General features: G+C 41.0%; 1 protein-coding gene and 2 long non-coding RNA genes across 3 annotated transcripts; 1 reads left to right on the top strand and 2 right to left on the bottom strand.

The window, feature by feature from the left end:
• The first annotated feature begins 5,504 nt into the window (after nucleotides 1-5,504).
• LOC144703510 (uncharacterized) lies at nucleotides 5,505-7,372 on the top strand. The gene is made up of 3 exons (XR_013581543.1): nucleotides 5,505-5,605; nucleotides 6,272-6,794; nucleotides 7,197-7,372. It is a non-coding gene; the product is annotated as an uncharacterized LOC144703510 (long non-coding RNA).
• A 5,718-nt stretch (nucleotides 7,373-13,090) lies between these two features.
• On the bottom strand, nucleotides 13,091-14,570 carry LOC144703563 (dehydration-responsive element-binding protein 3-like). The gene has a single exon (XM_078575755.1). The coding sequence runs from the start codon at nucleotides 13,874-13,876 to the stop codon at nucleotides 13,175-13,177; it is 702 nt and encodes a 233-aa protein (XP_078431881.1). The 5' UTR covers nucleotides 13,877-14,570; the 3' UTR covers nucleotides 13,091-13,174.
• A 609-nt stretch (nucleotides 14,571-15,179) lies between these two features.
• On the bottom strand, nucleotides 15,180-16,550 carry LOC144703341 (uncharacterized). The gene is made up of 3 exons (XR_013581521.1): nucleotides 15,804-16,550; nucleotides 15,576-15,649; nucleotides 15,180-15,481 (listed from the first exon to the last, which is right to left on the bottom strand). It is a non-coding gene; the product is annotated as an uncharacterized LOC144703341 (long non-coding RNA).
• Between the last annotated feature and the right edge of the window lie 1,830 nt (nucleotides 16,551-18,380).

Here is an 18,380-nt window from a genome sequence, read left to right as displayed (position 1 = left end):
GGAAAGGAGAAATATATTACCTAATTTTTAAGCTTTTTTATAGAAATTTCCGAAGTAATTGGAGAAAGAGAAGCAAAAATTAAAAAAAACAACTTTTAGGTAACTTAATTTTTATTTAATTTTAAATGCTTAGAAATATGGAATTTATCTTCGCAGCGGTTGGTGGTAACGTCCGACATAGTGGGGCAAAGGTATTGAGCACGGCTGTAGTCATGCAAGCATGGGATTCAAGAGGATCTGTAGAAATCCCCTAATCGATCCCAAACTTAGCAAAAATCCAAGGTTCAAGTCTAAGTTCACGAGGCAGATGCGGACGCCCACAATGCTCTACGGTGCGGCTTTATGGATATATATGCAGCCGGCAAACAAATCATACACTTTATATCTCATTGAATGTTTATTGATATACATTCATTGTAATGCACACATGATGCAAATAATGAAGTCCCACAAATGCATTATCCAACTAAGTGAATTATGATCAGATCATAATATAGATATTACTAATGTTTAAACATGTATTCTATATTCATATTAAAATGTTTCTTGAGAAATAAAATCAAAATATACAGATAGCATGTCACTATAGCATTCATAAGATGAGCCTGACCTCGTAGCCATTAGTGTGCAGACGCTATAGACAGATTAATGACAGGTCTTTACGAGATGAGTTCATTGAACAGGTATGCATGAACCCCTCAATCATATTACATGAACTTTGAATCAGATTAATTTGAGTCACAGCTGTGTAGGTGGCCCTTGAGATCCCAAACACATTATTGATTGACAATTGTGCTTTGACATTGACCTATGAGCTCCTAGTCATGGAATTCCAAATGGGTGTAGAATAAAGATGGCTAAGATGGGATTGTTGGTGTTGGTATAAACAGAGACCACTCAAGGAAGACGATGCAATGATGTAATTCGCCAAACACAATGTAGATTGACATCCTTGTGATAAAAAATCAACCTATTGATTTCGTTAAATCGATCATTGATTGATATATGTACATTGATGTAGGTAATTAATTGGGTTGGCTAATAAAGTTTGATTAGGCCATGGGAATTGTTAACTAGAATGATCCATGGCCCCAAAGAATCACAAGAAAATAGTGTTTTATACTTTAGAAGATATACTTAGTTTTTAAGGGTTTTAATAAAAAATCCTATAATTATAAATATGGGGGAGACCTAAATAAAATTTACCCAGGAAAGAATTCTTGAGGCGCCTAACCTTTATTATCTCTTCACTCCTTAGGTGCCTTCCCCTCCAAATAAGATCAAAACATCAAAATGACGAAAGTGGATCAATCATTGAGAATAAGTGAGAGATTCAACAAATTTAGGATCATGCGGATATGTCTAGAGGTTGCATGAATGAGAAACTTTACAACTCTTTCTTGAGGAATTGATAAATTCAGATTGTGTCTATACAAAAGTCATTCAATCCTTGAGCTATAAAGTCCATAATGATTCTGTTATGTCTTATGCAATCTCAATCATCAAAGTTTCATATCAGTTGCAGCCATAAAATCAACATGGTACACATTTCTACAGTGATCATAAAATTAGATTTTGGAAGGGGAGAATATGTAAAGTTTTTTATTAAATGCAGATAGAAATAAAAGACACCTTTTTTGGTTTGAGAGACGAAAATACATACTTTAAGTTGATAATGGGAAGATATTGAGAAACTGATGTACAATGAAAGGTAATTATATAGAATGCCAGAATATGATAGGAATATATATATATATTCCTAATGTGCAGAGGCCAGTAGCTCGAGCCCCTAGTGCCTCCTCCTACATGTGGATTCTAATATTTCACCATGAGCAAGGATTTCACTCTGTACGAAAAGGATGATCAACGTATAAACACTTCAAAACACTTGCATCAACCATGATCCTAAAAATACTTGTCCTGTTGGCTAGCCACTTTTATAGCATTGCGATAAACAGAGAGCGACACAATATGTACATGTGCACTAACACTGCCCAAATATTGTTTTCACTCTTTCATTACATGCTATTTCTACCTCTTTTCTGATAGGTTGAGGGCACAATTACTTGAATTTTGTGTTCCTCTTATGTAGAAAAAGTTAGAGAGATTATTGGAGGGATTAAAGACTTAGTCCCCACTCCTCAAAATACTCCATAGAAGCTGAAAAGAAAAAATGCTACAATCTGGCGTAATAACCCAGATAAATATTTTTCAAAATCACATGAAATTCTCTCATCCATTGATAACCATCCGATTTAATTTCTGGAATTTTCTTCACAAATGGGACTTCAAAATATTTTCCAGTAATACAAATGCTTAGAATATGTCAAGAAAGATTAGTTAAGCAAACCTAGATACACGTAAAATTAAATTTCTTGATACAGAAGTCAAGTTTAAAAACACCCAAATGTGCACAAAATCATATTCATGTGAAATTCAGAAATATTCATATTATTCAATTAACAACATGATAAATTCAGTATAGATGTGATTAAATTAGTGTACGCCCATCCAATTTCTGTCCAAACTATGATATCAGACAACCAAAATCTGATATCTAGATAAAATTGGGGCGGTTTTACACACACTTGATATTGTTTATCAAATGGATATGGAATATCCATCCGATATTCAATATCAGGATGGGTATAGTAGGCCTCTGTATGTGACGGATGAATTGGATATTGAATTTGATTTCCAATATAAAATTTGATATTCTGATATCAAATATGGAAATCCGTACATAAAATCAGTATCTGGATAGGGCTATCCAATAAATGGATACTGTTCTAAAGTATGAGCTAGTATTGTCCCATATGGAAAAACTGAAGTTTATAATTGTATAACTATTTCTGAATAGATCTGAGTTAAAAAAAACTCTTGCCTAGCAATTATGACTTATAGATGAATAGTAAATTTATATTAGGCTGTGTGGTCCTTGCTGTTGGGCCCCTTTCATATAGGGCCAGAATAAGTGTGGAATATTAAAAAAACAAATAATTAATGCTCTAACATAATAGCTTAATTACACATTATACATTATTAAAAATAAAATTTTATTAATTTGTCAGATATTAAAAAAACCAATATCCAACACTGACCGCTGATACCGTCATCCAACCCTTGAGATGAATACGGATGAATATATTGGGACAGATACCCTATTGGAGATTAGCACTGTAGCAACTGACATCTGTTATCGCCATCTGGTAAGTGGATATCGGTATAGATGAATACCATTTCCTAGATCTGGTTCAGCATTTGTCCCTATATCAAAATCTGATTTCAGGCTTGCGATGAGAAAATACTAGCTTAGACTTGTATAAAATGTATGGAATTTTTGGAACATTTATGATGCTATGACCACTATTTCTTAATGAACATGATTCCTACACATTTACTCAAGAGAAATACCACATGCATGTTTATTTAAATTACATCTCAGATATCCTTTGTAAATAAATTACGTCTTTAACTATTATTATTTTCAAAAGACTATTCTTATGATAAAAATTACCACAATTCAAATTTAAGCTTCAATCCTATTCTATTAAAATGGTTTGCTCAAATTTATATTTTAATGACAATTTTTGCATGAAGATCATGGATTTACTTGCTCTGCTTTTTGCCTATTATCTTCGTCTCTTGAATAAATTCCTGTAAAGATTAAAAAGGAAAGGAGTAAATCAAACACCCATCCCATGTAAAATATATCTCTTTAATTGGTTCATCTATTTTTATTTTTATGTTGGTTTCCAGTTTAATTCTTCATCCACATTATCTTTTCATTTAGCCAATTATTCTTCTCAATTAATTTAGCGTTTGTGATTTTCAGTAAAAGCCATGTGAAAATTTTTCGTGTATAAATAAACACTATTCTAATTACCTACTCTCTCAATCCAAACATAAATCATCTACTCTAACAAAAGATAAACACTGATACTTGAAAACCTTTTACTACACAGTGCCATCCAAGATAGTAAGAAATGTGCCTATCATAGAACAATCCAAGCCCATTCAAAACTCCTACTGAAGTGTCATAGGGGCATTCCAATATTTTTATAATTGTTTGTCCCAACGTCAGTAAATAAATCATGTCCAAGCTATGCACATACCCACAAATATTGTCCAGACATGGCTCATGCTTCGACTTCTTTACCCTTGATATAGAAAGAAATTGACTCAAGGAAGATGATGTAGTAAAATCCTTTGCTAGGAAGATCATGTTGGAGAAGGCATTCTCCAATGATCTTCGTAATCAAATGACGATCAGGGTTTGATGACTAACTGTACCCTAAATCATATGAGAATCCCTCGCTGATTAATGATTATACATGTATGTTAACTGATGATAGACAAGGTTCCATAATATTGTTCAAAGACTATATCTTTTAGAGCATGAGATAGAAACTTAACTTATCTATAGGGACAAATCAGTCCTTGATTAATTGGTGGCGTGGACGCCAATGCTTCGACACCGGACGCGCCACCGCCATCAACCAAAGTCAACATCTCCACCACGGACACAACGACGCAGTCAACCGAAGTCAACACCTCCGCCATGAACACGCCGCAACCGTCGTCATGCACATCTCCACCCGCGCACACGCGTCATAACCGTCGCCAAAGGCAGATCAACAACTGTCCTTTGGTGTGACACGAAGTACGTCCTTCGTCCTTTAATTTCTCGTCCTTTTCTTTTCCTCCAAGGCCTATATATAGGCCATTGTTTTCAAGAAACAATTAGGCAGTCATAATTCAAGAATCGAGTTTTTGTTTAACTCTTCTTGGAGGACTGCCCAAGCCTCCCTATCCCTTCTTCAACCCTACCCCCGCCGCCTCCGTCGCCGCCGCCACCACCACCGCCTCACGTCATCGGTCATCGTCCTTCTCCTCCTTTCCATTCCTCCCCTTCCCTCTTCTCTCTCTTTCTCTCCCCTTCTTGTCCTTCACCCTTGGCAGCCCTAGGCCACCGCCCAGGCCGCCCTAGACTACCGCCCAAGGCAAAACAAGGCCGCCGCCCCAAGCCGCCCCAGGCAGCCCTAGGCCGCTGCCTCAGGCCGCCCCACGCTGTCGCCCAAGGCAGCCCTAGGCCGCCGGCCCAGGCCGCCCCAGGCTGCCGCCCAAGGCAGTCCAAGGCCGCTGCCCTAGGCCGCCCCACGCTGCCGCCCAAGGCAGCCCTAGGCAGCCCTAGACCGCCGCCCAGAGCGCCCAGGCTGCCAGTCAATGCCGCGCACGCTTGTGCCACCGACGCCAGTCGTCATCGACGCCGTCCGATGCTTCGAGCCGCGTGTACTACGTGCGCTCTGGGTGCGCTGCACGCCCTCCGTACACTCCGCGCGCACGCTAGCGCTCCGCGCGATCAGCGCCCGCGCGCGCTGCTCTGCGTGCTACGTGCGCTCCGCGCACCCTATGCACGCTTCGCGCGCACGGGTATTCGCCTATGCCTGACTCTGCGACAACGACATCTACTCTCTACCAGGGCCGTTTAACGCCCGGAATGCCCAGAATCTTCCTCGTCCAGTGGGCCGCTCAACGCCCGGATTCACCCAGCCTTGTCACGATCGGAATTTCCCGCATCCTCTTCATGCACTACGGTCCTGAGGTACGCCTGAACTCTTTGGTGTTGAAAGTGTTCTCCGTCTAGTGTTTTCTCGAGAAGTTTCCACTGCCGTCAGAATTAGATTTAGTTTGGATTTCCACTTCTCTCTCTTTCTCGAGTGTTTCTTCGCGACGCGAATTTGGATATTGATTTCGGTGCTTAGGCATCGTCGCGGTGGGGGAAGACAGTGCTCCCGCCCTCGATAAGGGTCGGAGCTGCACCACCAGATTTTCATCAGTTTTAAAATCCGAATTCGACCGTGTGATTCCTGTGGCTGTTTTATCCCTCCAGTATCCGATCCATCTTTAGTCGTCCATCTACCCGTAGTCTGTCCCGTCAACCCAGTCGTCCATTCCTTAGTCGTCCATTCCGTAGCCGTCCTACGTCACTAATTAATGTACATGTTGATATAATTAATTAATAAGTTGGTCAATAAATATTATCGGGTAAAATTTATTTACTAGTATGATATGTGACCCTAGGGGGTCACATAGATTAGATTAAAAGAATATCGTAAGATATACTTTATTTGTTAGGATTTATACAAAAAATTCTTAATAAGTATAAATGAGAGGGCACCCATTTTAGCTGCCCATGCCAGCCAGATGTGATCGCCCCATTTATTCCATCCCTGCTTTATGTACTCACTCCACATGCTCTCCTTGATAGTGAGAAGAAACACAAGGTCTTCAAGAAGTGGTGAAGAAGGAGAGGAGATCCAAAAACCTTCTAATTGAGTGGATACTTTTAGAGGCCAAAACATTAAACAACTTGAAGAAGCCTTCCCAGGAAGCAAGTCAAGGGTAGAGAAAGGTTCCCCACAAGATACTTCATATGTGATGTGTTATAAAGTGTAAGCTAACTATGAGGGTTCTTTGACTATTCACCCCTCACACTCAAGTGCCACTCCCTCTTCTTCTATTTGCCTTTTAGGGCTTGTTTGTTGGGTCACTCTCTTTTAACGGAGTAGGAGCGCTCAAGCACGTGGCGGCCGCAAAAGATTAATGCACATCTTCTTCTGTTTCCTTGTGTTGTTAGTTGGTAGAAGGGAGGCTCAATCTTCTCTCATCTCTAACAGACTTGTGGCCATTTTTCTTATTCAACTTGTGTTCAATATTTGAGCATCATTTTGGGCCATATTTTCCGTCTCTTATTCTCTCTTGCAAGAGAGGTTCCTGTGCTCCGGGAAAAGGTTAGTTCCTTCTATTATTAGACTTGTCACTTGACATTGCATTGATGCTGTAGAGTGGTGAAAGTATTGGTGTCTAAAAGAGAACTGTATTTGGGTTTTTATTGGATTTACACATTCCGCTGTCAATGGTGCTGAGAAGAAAGGCAATAAATTGCATTTTCATTTTCTCACACTTTCTGCAAGTGGTATCAGAGTATCATGACATCCTCAAGGGTTGAACATCTTTTCGATCGAAAGACCAAATTCACCATGTGGCAAGTTAAGGCTGTTTTGGCCCAAATGGACTTAGAAGATGCTTTATGTCCCACGATGTCATTGTCATGGTCAGAGGATGAGAAACATCGGTGTAATTACAAGGCTTTGATACAAATTCATCTTCACCCATCCTCTCGTACTTTGCAGGAGGTGCATAAAGAGACCTCTGCTGATGTTCTGTGGCAGAAATTGGAGGAACTTTGCCTCTTCAACATACATAAATGGAAGAATTAGTCAAAAACATTTGTAAGACTTTGGATATATCCCCAGAAGGGGGAGTTTTCCTTAATATGAAACATCTTACATAAATTTTCTGGAAGAGAATCCAGTATTGCATGGAAGCATGAAACATATAAAGATAGAATTCCATTTTTTCCCAGATCAGGTTAAAGCCAAGCAAAGAACAACTAGACTTGTTATGATTTATTATTTATAAAAACCAAAATGTATGATGATGACTATCAGAATACAATCGTAGCAACAAACTTTGCTTGGTTTTACTCCTCCGTTCCCTTTCTTCTCCCTTCGTCGTCATCTTGAATTCTTCTCAAAATCTTTCAGGCTCGATACAGATCCAACTGTGAATATAGTTGTTGGGGGGTCACGGAGGAACTTGGTCCCTGGCAGATTGCAGAGAAAACTAGGGCCCAAATTATGTCAGTCTTTTCGCACGTTGGCACGTCTTCTGTCATGTTTTCAATGCACTGTGTAACATAGTTTGATCATGACTTAGTATGGAACTTCTTAATTTAGCTAATCTAATTTCTATTTAAGATATATAATAGTTTAAATACTTCATAAAATTAAAATTTAGAAAAATATTAATATTCTCCAGTCGGGTCTGGTCCATTCACAAGGCCCAGACGGAGTCCAGATTAAAACGGTCCATCCGAAAAAATTGGGACCGCGGTCCCAGTCAGGTTCGGTCCTACTGAATTTAGTTGATTGTGTATTATTCCCTGCATCAGTCCATCAATCCGTCCATCCAACCAACCATCCAATATAACAATGTATTTATCGACCTACGTATCTATCTATATATACGTCTGCTCTTACCCTCGTTGTAATTACAAAACCTCCTGCTGACTCGGATCTCCATCCCACGAGAACTGTTTTGCAAGTGGATCTCATGGAAATAAATTAACGCCTGTTTTGTTCTCCAAGTTGACTTTAAACAATCGCCAGATTCCGACAGACTCGTGAAGCGGACTAATCAATTTGCTGTCTTATTTTCTGCGTCGTCGACGGATACCAGGCCGATGCAAAGGATGATCTCAGCCACCTCACCAACTCAATCCCAAGAAAGATGTTGAACTGCCAAATGAGGTTAGGTTCACGTCTTGATAGGAACCATTGCATAATCCTGTTTTTTAATGAATCCAACTAAAACAAAAGTCCAGAGTTTCACGCGTAGGAAACAAAATGTTCATGTAGCTGCGAGATAATTAATGCACTGAGCGTCTAGGATCATGTGGCTATGGCACACGACTTCAATGGAATCAATCAGGCATTAACTCACAATCGCATATTTTATTGCTCGAATCTGCGGCCTCCATTATGAGATCGGCAGTAAACTAGACACCTCTTGGAAGCTCTGAACACTGTTCGACACGTGCAATTGCGAAGCTGTCCTACCAACACAGGTGGACATTTTGTTCTGCTAAACAACAGCCTTGATTCAAGCTAATCGCTTCATGATGCTCGTGCTCGTCTCGATCATATTCCGACATACGGTTTCTTTACCTCATACAATCAAGCAAATATTCTCCATATTATCGTGTTCGTGTTAAGTTTTATTTCCATGGAAGACGAGAGGAAGCTCAATTTTAGCTTCATCCATCTGTGGAAAATAAATGAGAAACAATAAAAATAATAAAATAACATAATACTACATAGTTAATAAACATGAAATAAAAAATTACCTGGATGATAAAAATAAAAAGAAGAAGTAATTTTTTAAAAAGAACTGAAACTGATACTAGATGATAAATAAGATTTAAATAAGAAACTGAAAATTTGAAAAGTAGTACAGATGGAAAAGAAAATACTAAATAAAATTAAAAACGGAATAAAATAAAACGGCAAAATAAAAAAATAATAATTATTCCATTGTTTCAGAAATAAAAATGGAAAAATTAAATAATAACAATAATTGAAAATTAAAGTTAAAAGTAGAAATAAAATGGAGAAATGGAAAAAATAAAAAGGAATATTAATAAAATTTTCATTACAAAATTCATATTCGCATGTATCTTAGCGGACGACCTGGGTCTACAGCTTGAGGTCGTGGCAGCAAACGACGTTGCCGACAGTCGCTTTCCTATGCCACCGTTCTCTACAAGGAAACCATGCGCTGTTGCCTCCTTCCAAGGGTATGGATTCATATCGCTATCATTCATTGAACAACGTGGTGGGCGGTTGTTTTTATTGTTGATTTCATTAATGAGGAGGTAGCGAGACGGCCGCAGCGTCTTACCCCTCCCCATATCGTTAACTTGGCCATTAGTTTTTACTGAGTGTCTTAACCTTCAATAGTCTATTGATTATTCCACGGAGAAAACCAACTTGATGATCACGAAGTAAAAGGCATGGCGTTATCCTATTTATGTTATCGCTCAAAATCTGGGTGCGCTGTTGACTGCGTTTCATTTTTCATAGAAGGATATGCCGGGTCTGAAATCTCTTTACTAGAATATACATGAATGAACATAGTATGTGCGACATTCCTTTGGGAAAAGCTTAACACCTGTAATCCATACCGCTTATCGAGCGTCTACTGATTCTTTCTAGGATCAAAAGATGTTTAATCAGTTCATTTAATCAACTTTTATCGATCGAAGTGGAAAGCTTATAAAGTAGGATTTCGTGGTGCAAATTTGTTTGAGCAACTAATACCAGAATCGAGGATAGGTTTCACTTAATATTTTAAAATCTTGTCTCCAGTTGTCAACCCCGATCGGAAAGGTTCCCATCTTTCACGAAAGACGTACCCGAAATCGTCGTTGCCGTCTCACGTTTGCGCTTTGAAATTTTTTTCTGACATCGAAAAACAACTGAGACCGTAATTCTCTCCAGACCTTATAAAATAGAAACCAACAAAAAAAAATTCTGTTCACGTTTGCGGCGGGGTGGGGGAGATCGACTCCTCTTTTTATATTTTAATTTGGAAACGCAAAAAATCCCAACAGTGTTATTCGGCGGGCAGATGAGACTTGTGATGACCATAAAGGAAAAAACTCCTCATCAACGAGGACACTTCTGTTCCCTCACTGTAGGGCTAGAAAACGCGAAGTTATGAGCAATGTTAGAGATCTGCAGTATATTGATGAGTTTTCGCATTAAAAAAAAAGTCGACGCCTCCGTTGCCAGCCAAAACCTGTAATATTTCCACACGTGGCAGACTATTATATGGTCACTGCCTCAACATGCCCAACCGATTAAGTTCCATCAGACCTTCGGATCTTGCATGTTGTAAGCATTTCCTCTCCCGTATTCTCTCTCTCTCTCTCAATCTATCTATCTATCTATCTATCTATCTATCTATCTATCTATCTATCTATCTATCTATCTATCTATCTATCTATCTATCTATCTATCTATCTATCTATCTATCTATCTATCTATCTATCTATCTTTCTGTCTCTGTCTTTCTGTCTGTCTATCTATCTATCTATCTATCTATCTATCTATCTATCTATCTATCTATCTATCTTTCTGTCTCTGTCTTTCTGTCTGTCTATCTATCTATCTATGTATGTATGTATCTATCTATCTATCTATCTTTCTATCTATCTTTCTATCTTTTTATCTATCTACCTATCTCTCTCTCTCTCTCTCTCTCTCTCTCTTCCCTGCTCGAAGGCACGTGTCCTTAGTCGAGAACGAGAGGGGTTCCAGCTAGGGTTATGGGCTATTCAAGATTATGGCTTTCCAACCCAAAAATAAGATTAAATATAAATGTTTTTTACCAATCGACGCAGAGAATGACGCCGTTATTATGTGCCGAAACAATTATCTACCAAAGGTTTCGAGGTAAGTTTTATAATCACCAACGGATCAAGTAGGAAACCTCATCACATTCGCAGGATATAACCATAGAAATGGGATTATAATTTTGCCATGTGAGGGAATAACTGTTGATTAAGATCCAGTCATGAGACAGCAGATGGAGCTGCCGGAGGATAATTGGATATAGACATAAATGAATAATTCACCACGTATTAAATCGCACTATCGTTGATCAAATCTGATTAACGTTTGGAGATGTCGTACCCCGGCAGCTTATCGGGCACTGTCAGGCTGACCAGCAAGGAGAACGCGTATGGACACTGTAGCAGTGGGCCATCCGCTGTTTGATTTTAAAACAAGACTCATTTTTTGATGACTTATATAATAATAAATTACTTCGCAGAGGTAAGAAAGAGAATTGACCTGGATGAAATGGCCCCCCACGGGCCGTGGAAAATATCGAAATTTAGGGTTCGTAGATGAATAATCGGTGGGATTATGAAGATGGTGCGGGGCCAAACGGGCACGTGATCTAAGAGCTGGAGGGGAGAATGGCGACGTAATTTTGAGCATGTGCGGGGGCCCCCATCAATGGACTCGGCCATGGCCGTACAATCATGCAAGACGCGGATAGCGCGAGAGAAACGAGCAAGAGAATGAACCACAAGGGCGCAAAACGCCGCAGAGAATGTAGCTGTATCGGCCAGTATCTTCCAAATTAAGGGGATGAGAACAATGGGCGACGTGAATTTTATCCAAAAAAATATGAAACCAAATCTAATGTCTGACCGCCCTCTTCTCTCTACATGGCAGGGAAAAAACAAAGTGCGGAGAAAACTAAAGCATGGCGTCCATTTCATCCCCCTTCATATCTGGCTTTCTTCTCCTGCCTTAACCATGGAGCCCATGAGAATGAGAGTATTGTTTGACCCAAGTGCTCGAGAAAGACGCAAAACGTTACAAGCTAAAAAAATCCGTTTGAAGCTACGATGACGTGGTCCTGTCGACTGTCCTCTAACTCTTCTTATTTGTTCTCATTGCCTTCAGAGATTCACTATTCCACCCTAAGAAGCGACGACTTCCTGGCTCGTGATATCAGTCTAATCAGTTATCCTGACCCTTCAGATGTTCACAAACAATTCTTGTAATTTTCTCCTGCAATGGAAACCTAAATCTGGAAGAGAAAAAGGGAGTTTTTTCTTTCAATCACTTCCATGATTACATTCATTATTTGTTTTCGGTGGGCCTAAAATAAGGAGTAATCTCTCCTTTTTTACGCATGTTTATTTACAAGTAAAATTCACAGATGGGCATTAAATGTTAACTTTTGTGGAATAGTGGGTGGAATTTCTCGTAACGGGGTGCAACGTGAGATGCTAAAGAAATCACGTTAGAAAAATTGGTAATATACCAGCTGAGAGTAATATATTTTAACCATTTTGTAAATCGCTCGGGCTACGATGACGCACCGATAGTTATCTTTCATGCATTGAGGCTGTCGCAAACAAGCTCATTTAAATTATAGATCTGGCCACGTCTTTCAAGCGAAGCTATGAGTAGTTTTTGTTTCAACAGCAATACAATACTAGACACCAAGAACCCTATCGAAATCTCATAGTAAAATATAAGACCACCTGGAAAAAGATAACATAAAAAAACCCCCCGCCAGAGGGTTAGCACGTCCGAGAACGGTCCGGAGAGGCCCACGCGGAGAAGATTTCACCTGCTTGAGCTGGCCTATCCGTGGGCAACGGACAGGTAAAGAAATATCTGAAAGAGAGCCGATTTACCCGCGATAACACTGGTTCCTGCAACAGTGCTGCAGCGAAACGAGTAATGTAACATCTGTAGGATGACGAAGTCATAGGAACGGAACTTGGCCTCCAGTGGTAAGGTTATCTTCTCATCTCCTTCCTCTCTTGCGCTATTGTCGCAATCTAGTTGCCTGAACCATCGTACTCTGTGATTTTCACACGGAATTAATGGCGGAAACCAGAAGATCGGGAAATTTAAGGTCACTTAGAGAGTTGTGGTAGACTGCGAAAGTTTCCCATCCAGACTGCGATAAACAAAAGGGAAGAAGAGACAAGAAAAGAAGGAAAATGAAAGGAAAAAGGCTAGTAATCCCATGGCGGTGTATCGGAGACCGGAGTCAACCAGACTTCTTCTGACAAGGGCTGGTAGTCGTCGACGGTCTGCATCCATCTCGGCGAGTAGGACGACCACGAGTCGGCCGATTCCTGGAACATGAACTCCTTCCCCGGCTCGGATGGCTCGATGAGAGTAGCTCCCAGCCGGGGAAGCTCCACGATCTCTTCCAGCTCGTCCGGCGTCGTCGTCGTCGTCGCCGTCGTCGAAGAAGAGCAGACGGCGGAGCTCGGCTCCATGGCCGCAGCCTTAGCGGCGGCCGCTTGCACATCGCGCGGGGACGGGGTCAACGGACGAGGCAGACAGTGGGCGAGCTCGGGGAAGTTGAGAACGGCGGCGGCGCCTTTAATGCTAAGCGCCGCTACGTCATGCGCCCGCGCTGCCATTTCCGGCGTTGGAAACGTACCGAGCCAGATCCGCGACTTCTTGCGGGGCTCTCGGATCTCAGAGACCCATTTGCCCCAATTGCGCATCCGAACGCCGCGGTAGACGGGATGCTTGCTGCTATCCCTAGCTCTCTTCGTTGCCTTCTTCTCACAAGAATCTCCCTTTGCCGAAGGAGTGCTTAGACTCGGCCAAAAAGAGGTTGACGTTGGGGACGACGAAGACATCGAGCATGAGCTGCTATCTGGATCGGAGGAGTTGGGCTGATCTGTCGCCGAAGCTGTCATCCCTTCTCCAACCTGATCTTTCGTTGAAGCGAATTGGAGAAATGAAGCTTCAAGCGCTAATCAAAAGAAATACCCAGCAGAAAAGTCGAGGTAGGCTAAATGGTAGAACGAGGGGAATCCTCACAGAACTGGAAGGTCAGGAGTAAGAGACGTTACGGGAAATCCTCTCTCTCGCTCTACCTCTTCCTGTTCTCTTTAGATGGACGCTTTCTGGTTGGGGAAAGAAGGGGGATGAGAAAGCTTCTCTCAGAAGAACGAGGAAGGGCGATACCAAGGAGAGTGGAGACGAGTGATAAGGGAAACCCGATAAAGAAAAAGGGAGGAGGGAAATTATGTGGGCGGGGAGGTGGTGGGGAGGAGTGGAAGGGGTGTTTATTGCGAGAAGGCCAAGTAGATAGTGCAGGATTGAAGGCGACCTCCAACCCCTCCTATTATCGTCGGTTTCGATGCGAGAGACAGAGATAGAGAGATAAAGTTAGGGCAAGAGCCAAAGGACGGGTGAGTGGACCTCGAGCTAGAGTTAGAGAGAAAAACGGTAAGAGAAAATGATGGGGTGGGCAAAAGAGAGACCTCACCAAATGGGTTTCTTGCTGGTAGACCCCTGTAGCCAAGGAGGTCGCTATCTAGCTCTAATATCGTTTATCGCACTGAATCTTTAATCGCTGATTCTCATAGCTGTTCGGTGGTTGGGGAGGAAGGGGCATGTCCTTCGCAGCGCCTCAAGCTTAATTCCGGCCGGATAGGAAATTGGAAAAGCCTCTCTTTTAAAGCCGTTCTACTTTCTTTCGAGAGCTCAAGGTGCTGATAATTGATGTTATACCAGTGTAAATTAAATATTATCTTATTGTTTCTAGAAGGTTGTTCTCGCCTCCAAAGATGAAGGCTTAAGACTGGCCCATCCGACAGGATGGAAGTGACCCCCCCTCCCCTAGGGCCATCGTTTGAGGATCAGTTTCTCAGCTCGTAAACCACGTCCATTTCACAGTTCTCTCTCTCCTCCCTTACATTAAATATCTCTCTCTAACCCATGTCGATTGGAATCAGCTTGGGGTGCAGTAAATTCAATGGGAGATGCTGTATTGACACAGCTCATTCCCTGAATCTCTCTGTCTTTGAAACCAGTGGAGTTAAGTCACCTCGTTCAGTTCAGAAGAGCAACGAATGAAGAACCTTGTTTCCGAAAATTATTACGAGTTACTCCAGTATCTTTCTTTTTTCATCCAATGGTGTCCGAAATGACATGTGTCGCAAAAAGGATGATTTACGAAGAAGAAAAAGGATATATATTCAACAACATTGGCGTTTAGGGTTAGAGTGACAGTCTCCTTCGCAGCTCTCACAACTCCAGGTTTATACTGTCAACCCCTAGACACAGAAAATAGACCGGTGTGTATGACTCATGAGACCCATCTGGCTGGGCCTAGCCAAGATTGAGTTTCCAAGTTTCAAGCGAGATCCTTCACAAAGACAGCTGCAGTCTGTCTCCCGACGAAACAAGTCCCCATCAAAAAAAAGAATAAAAAGAATTTACCTTCAGTCCCGCCGGGATCTGGTAAAATCTGAGAAAGGGAGGCTGATTGGAGATCTGTCGTCGCAATCGTACATCTGATATTGTCGAAAATAAGAATCCGAAAAGGCCATATCGAAGTATCTTCTTTACTCATTTCGAAATTTCTACAATACCAGATCTTAATCTTACCCCTGGCCCGACGCAACTGCTGCGTTAGTCTACATCTTCCGTACGGCTCTAAAATACTTGAGATTACGAAAACCCTACGGAAATGTAGTGACGATGGTAAAAGGTAAATAAAGTGCGGAACAACAAGTTTTAAACTCGCACAAACATTTAGAGAAACAAAGTAACCACACCATCAATAAAACATTTAATATACGGTAAAACAGCATCAATACAAACAACGGTACTTACCACTAAATTACCGGCTGTAAATACAACACAACCTTCTCCACGTCTCCTTGTTTTTATCGGAAAACTGGGACTTGTGTACGAGTTTCGTTCTACTTTGTCTCACGGTCGCTGTCCAGCGGGGGCGCCTATCAGGATTTGTTCTGTGATGAATTTTAAATTGATCGCGTGGTTCTTGCTCTGAAGAAGAATCCCGCAGCGATCGCAACTTTCCGTCTTTTTGGACCAGGCTTAAAATTTCTCACTCCCAAGGGCCTACAGACAAAAAGACCAGCAAAGGGCCCTCGTTTTCATCGGTGACGAGGAAAAGCATGGCGCAGACTCCTAGTTCCACCTCGTAGAAAACGACCCTTGAAGAAGACTCGCGGGCCGGATGACGATCCGTTATACTTTCCGTCCCGGAACCTTACTCATGAATACAGAGAACTGTTGACGATGGCATGCGCACAGACTATACGTACGAGGGCGAATCAATAAAGATGAAAAGCAGAGGAACCGTCCCAGAAAAGCTTGCTAATTAAGTAAAAGATCTATGGACCAGTTGTTTTCTATCCCTGTTCGACTTCATCCCAGAAAGGAAGACAAGAACAACACAAGCTTCATAGATAGATCTTTTTGAGGGAAACTGCAGAACAACAGGAGCCGACTACAGCTCTGTCCAGTGACTCTGAATCTCTGCCCTTTTGTGTACATTCCCGCATGTTGTGAAGCTAGCGGAAGGAAACTTCAGCTTGTCGTCCATCTGGGGAAGAGCTCTGCACGCAAACTTTGCAAAGACACCGCCGTGTTAAATAAAGTATGCAAAAGGTTGACGGCTGGGTCGACCTCAACTCATTATTATAAGCATGGAAAATACTATGTTTTACCAATAATCGTGAGTCTGTCAATCCTATCGGGTGAAAGAAAAAAGTCATCTTTCACCCTCCAAATCCAGAGATTTTTTTATCAGATTTCTATATTAAAGGAGAACTAAAAAATTGGTTTCCTTTCCCCAAGCTGCTTTTCTTCCCAGAGTAAGAGTTCAAGGAACCATATCTTGGTTGCCGATGATCATTTTTTTCACAGTTGCTGAAGTGGTTAATGTTTGGCTCTCCTTTTATCCTTTTGATTGACGGTTTTTCGAACATTAAGGAATTTTTTGCTGGAAACTAGTCCCAGGAGTTTTTGACATGACTTTCAATCTATGAAGGGAAGATTCAACCCGTACATTTAGCCTTTCGGTCCTTTACAGAGCTAATACTGTTTTCCAATTGACTTTAAAATCATTCAGATTGAGGATAAAATATCTTCCGAATGCGGGTCTGTGGGAGCGAAGTTATGTTAGAGTTTTGGCTTTTTGCAAATGTGCTAATGGGGGGAGAAATGAAATCCCTCGCGTAAGTTCTGTCAGTTCCACTTGGCGTGTTGGCCTGTAAATAAAGTTGACCCTGCTGTAAGGAGGCCAAAATTTGAACGGTATTTATTTACAAATCATCGAGAAACTCTTTCCGGATTCTAGTACGGGTTAAAATGCCAATGAGTGATGGCAAAATAATTTCGTATCGTGCCGTCTCCCACCATGTGTTATTATTTTATGCATACGATTGATTGAAATAATGGATGTCTTAAATCATTTGCCTTTTCGATATTCCAAAAGGCTATGATTATTACACTCAGGAATATTCGGGCTTTTTATATTGGAAGAGCAGGCTGGTGAGTTGGGTTATTAGGTGGCGGCTTGTGAGGGCGAGCTCGTGGAACGTTTTAGTAGGCTCGGTCACAGAGTGAACCACGGGTCATGGCTCGCAGAGTAAGTCCACCGTAGCCTACATCTTAAACTTATGAGATGGGGATACATAGCATGCTTGGAGAGGACCACTTCGACCATTGTTCCTCAAAAGCAAGAAAGCTATGCACCGTCTACAATGTAACCCTCAATCAAAATGTATCCCCTTTTATTCGCCCAGTAATTGACTCCAAAAGACCTGGCCCATATGAAGATTTAACGCAGTGTGAGATTGCTGTTTCACTTTTCGAAAGCTGAGATCTAGATCAATTTAATGGTTCTACGAGCATACAAATCTGTCAATAATTTAGACATATATTTCATCCAGAACCAAGTGCTGTGCCACTCACACTGGAAACCAGGTAACCAAATGATTGACATCATTCTACGATTAAATTTTCACTACAAACATAGATGAAAAAATCTAATATTTCCAACTTTCTCGCAAACTTCTCAATTTTTTTCTTATTAAAATTGAGAAAAAAGAACAGACAGAATATTTAAAATGGATCAATATCCCTACATTTGACCTCGAACTTCCAGAAAACACGTATATTCCAGTTTGACTTTACGCTTCAAAATTATCATGATGGCTCAATTTGGTTCGTATAATCCTTAGTCAAATGGTGTTACACCATAAGCTCAGCTACCAGGAAAAAATCTGCTAAAATTATGTTATGCAAGACATTTTTTTCACTACGACTCATTTTCCCTCTTTTTTGGCAAAAGACTGGTCTTCAACCTGTTTCTCTGAAAACACGTTGATTTTAGTTGAAATATTGTCTATATATAATCTCCTAAACACCTAATTTAAT

The sequence above is a fragment of the Wolffia australiana genome, chromosome 5, assembly GCF_029677425.1.
Source record: "Wolffia australiana isolate 7733 chromosome 5, ASM2967742v1".
NCBI classification, from domain to species: Eukaryota; Viridiplantae; Streptophyta; class Magnoliopsida; order Alismatales; family Araceae; genus Wolffia; species Wolffia australiana.
This window is presented reverse-complemented; position numbering and strand designations above follow the sequence as displayed.

Bases quoted from the DNA above. Each gene is read 5' to 3' on its own strand.
- LOC144703563 (XM_078575755.1), bottom strand. From the start codon at position 13,876: ATGACAGCTTCGGCGACAGATCAGCCCAACTCCTCCGATCCAGATAGC.